The sequence below is a fragment of the Moschus berezovskii genome, chromosome 8 (assembly GCF_049115385.1).
Source record: "Moschus berezovskii isolate FMDL1 chromosome 8, NW_MosBer_1.0, whole genome shotgun sequence".
NCBI lineage: Eukaryota > Metazoa > Chordata > Mammalia > Artiodactyla > Moschidae > Moschus > Moschus berezovskii.
This window is the reverse complement of record NC_142467.1, coordinates 99,344,060-99,346,768: the sequence shown is the minus strand read 5'-3', so window position 1 is coordinate 99,346,768 and position 2,709 is coordinate 99,344,060. Positions and strand designations below refer to the sequence as shown.

At 39.8% G+C, this 2,709-nt stretch overlaps 1 protein-coding gene across 1 annotated transcript; it reads right to left on the bottom strand.

Annotated features, from left to right (window-relative positions):
- Positions 1-997: 997 nt before the first annotated feature.
- LOC129558830 (olfactory receptor 7E24-like) lies at positions 998-1,951 on the bottom strand. Its single transcript, XM_055430272.2, has one exon. The coding sequence runs from the start codon at positions 1,883-1,885 to the stop codon at positions 998-1,000; it is 888 nt and encodes a 295-aa protein (XP_055286247.1). The 5' UTR covers positions 1,886-1,951.
- Between the last annotated feature and the right edge of the window lie 758 nt (positions 1,952-2,709).

The following is a 2,709-nucleotide window of genomic DNA, read 5'->3' as shown; positions in this document are numbered from 1 at the left end:
ACAGCCATGAAATTAAAAGACGCTTGCTCCTTGGAAGAAAAGCTATGATCAACTTAGACAGCATATTGAAAAGCAGAGACATTACTTTGCTGACTAATGTCCATCTAGTCAAAGCAATGGTTTTTCCAGTAGTCGTGTATGGATGTGAGAGTTGGACTATAAATAAAACTGAGTGCCGAAGAATTGATGCTTTTGAACTGTGGTATTGGAGAAGACACTTGAGAGTCCTTTGGACTGCAAGAAGATCCAACAAGTCAATCCTAAAGGAGATCAGTCCTGCATATTCACTCCAATACTTTGTCCACTTGATGGGAAGAACTGACTTGTTGGAAAAGACCTTGATTCTGGGGAAGATTGAAGGGAGGAAAAAAAGGGGACAACAGAGGATGATATGTTTGGATGGCATCACTGACTCGATGGACAAGAGTTTGAGCAAGCTCCAGGAGCTGGTGGTGGACAGGGAGGCCTGGCATGCTGCAGTCCATGGGTTCACAAAGAGTCAGACATGACTGAGTGACTGAACTGAACTGATAGCTGGTTAACAATGTTGTGATAGTTTCAGGTGAACAGAAAAGGGACTCAGCTGAGGATGTAAATTTTAAGTATATAAAGAGATGTACGTTTCATTTGGATACCAGGGTTTTGAGGGGAACTTATTATGCATACATTATGATATACAAAAGATCCCAGAATATTCCCCCAATCCAATTAAAGACAATCAAAAGAACTAATATTCACACATGAAATTGGAGAGGAATTACAACCATGAATTTAAAAATTATTCAGTCACTAAGTTGCATCCAACTCTCAGTGGCCCCATGGACTGCAGCATGCCAGGTTCCTCTGTCTTCCACTATCTCCCAGAGTTTGCTCAAATTCATGTCCATTGAGTCAGTAATGCTAACTAACCATATTGCTGGTCTACAAGTTTAGTTTTGTTCATGTTTTCAATCCATAATTCAAAATGAATCCAAAAAGATTTGCACACATGCTGATGTTAGCCTGCTCTGCGAAGAAGCCTGCATAGGGCACTCTTGATGTCTTTGTTCCTCAGACTGTAGATGAAGGGGTTCAGCATAGGGGTGACCACAGTGTACATCACCGAGGCTGCCGCATCCTTACTGGGAGATTGTGAAATGGCTGAGGTGAGGTACACACCCAGGGATGCTCCATAAAATAAGCAAACAACTGCTAGGTGAGAGCCACAGGTGGAGAAGGCTTTGTACCTCCCACCTGACAATGGTACTCTCAAAATAGAGGAAATAATTTTATAGTAGGAGAAAAAGATCCCTGAGATAGGAAGAAAACCATAGATGGTGCCAATGAAATACATGACTATATTATTGATGAAAATGTCAGAACAGGCAAGCTTGAGGAGTTGAGAAGGGTCACAGAAGAAATTAGAAACTTCCACATCCTTAAAGCAGGAAACTTGTAACACAATCAAATGGTGCAGCTGGGAATCCAAAAGGCTAAGAAACAAAGATGCCAAAACTGAGGAGTAGCAGGTACGTTGGTTCATGATGACCGTGTAATGCAGTGGGTGACAGATTGCCACAAACCTGTCATAGGCCATCACAGTAAGAAGCATACTATCCATACACGCAAAAAGGGTAAAAACAGACATCTGTGTCATGCAGCTTGAATAGGAGATGACTCTTCTGTGAGTTTGGATGTTCACAATCATATTGGGGACCGTGGTGGAGATGAGACTGATGTCGGTCAAGGACAAATTGGAGAGGAAGAAGTACATGGGGGTATGGAGGTGGGGGTCAGAGGTGATAGCCAAGATAATCAGCAGGTTCCCCAGTACAGTGACCAGGTACATCGACAGGAAGAGTACACAGAGGAAAGGCTGAAGTTCTGGATCATCTGAGAGTCCCATGAGGAAGAATTCTGAGACAGTTGTTAGATTTCGTGGCTCTGTGTAGCTTGACCACCTTTTGAACAAGAAAAGAAGGTTGAAAGAAAGAAAAGGAGGAAGTGAGCATACAGCTCTGCGTTCATACTTTGGATTCAAGCCATTCACAAGTAAGGTATTCATCCTTGGGTTCAGTGACTTCAGCAGTATTTCAGTATGACAGCTCCTATCTTCTTGGAAATATTTCCTCGTTTCTGTTATTCCCCTCTTCCTATATTTGTTTACTTTAGAAAAACTCAACTGCCGAGCTAAAGAAGAACATCAGAGATAGTAGTAAAATAACCTACTTCTTTATGAAAAAAATATAGAACAAAATTTACTCTTCCTCCTTCAACAAAAAAAGTTATTCTAATTTTAAAAATTTAAGAACCAACTAAAGATACCTTATTTTATTCAAACACAATGATATCTATTCCCTCTAAACAAATATTAATAAATGCTCTATAAAAGGCAGGAGAGTGTCATCTGCATTCTACATTATTGAAAAAACAAACATCCCAATAAAAAATGAGCAGAAGCCCTAAGCCGTTTCCTCAAAGAAGGATACAGATGGTCAACAAACATGAAAAGATGTTCATTATTGCTAATTATTAGAGAAACTCAAATCAAAACTACAGTGAGTTATCATTTCATTCTGGTCAAAAAGGCTATCATCAAAAATTATGTGTATTATAAGCTTTTTGTAAGTATACACATATACCACATTTTCTGGATCCTTTCATCTGTCAACAAACACTGTAGTTATTCCTTACCTTTTCTATTGTGAATGTGTGTGTCCCTGGTCATTC

Bases quoted from the DNA above. Each gene is read 5' to 3' on its own strand.
- LOC129558830 (XM_055430272.2), bottom strand. From the start codon at position 1,885: ATGGGACTCTCAGATGATCCAGAACTTCAGCCTTTCCTCTGTGTACTC.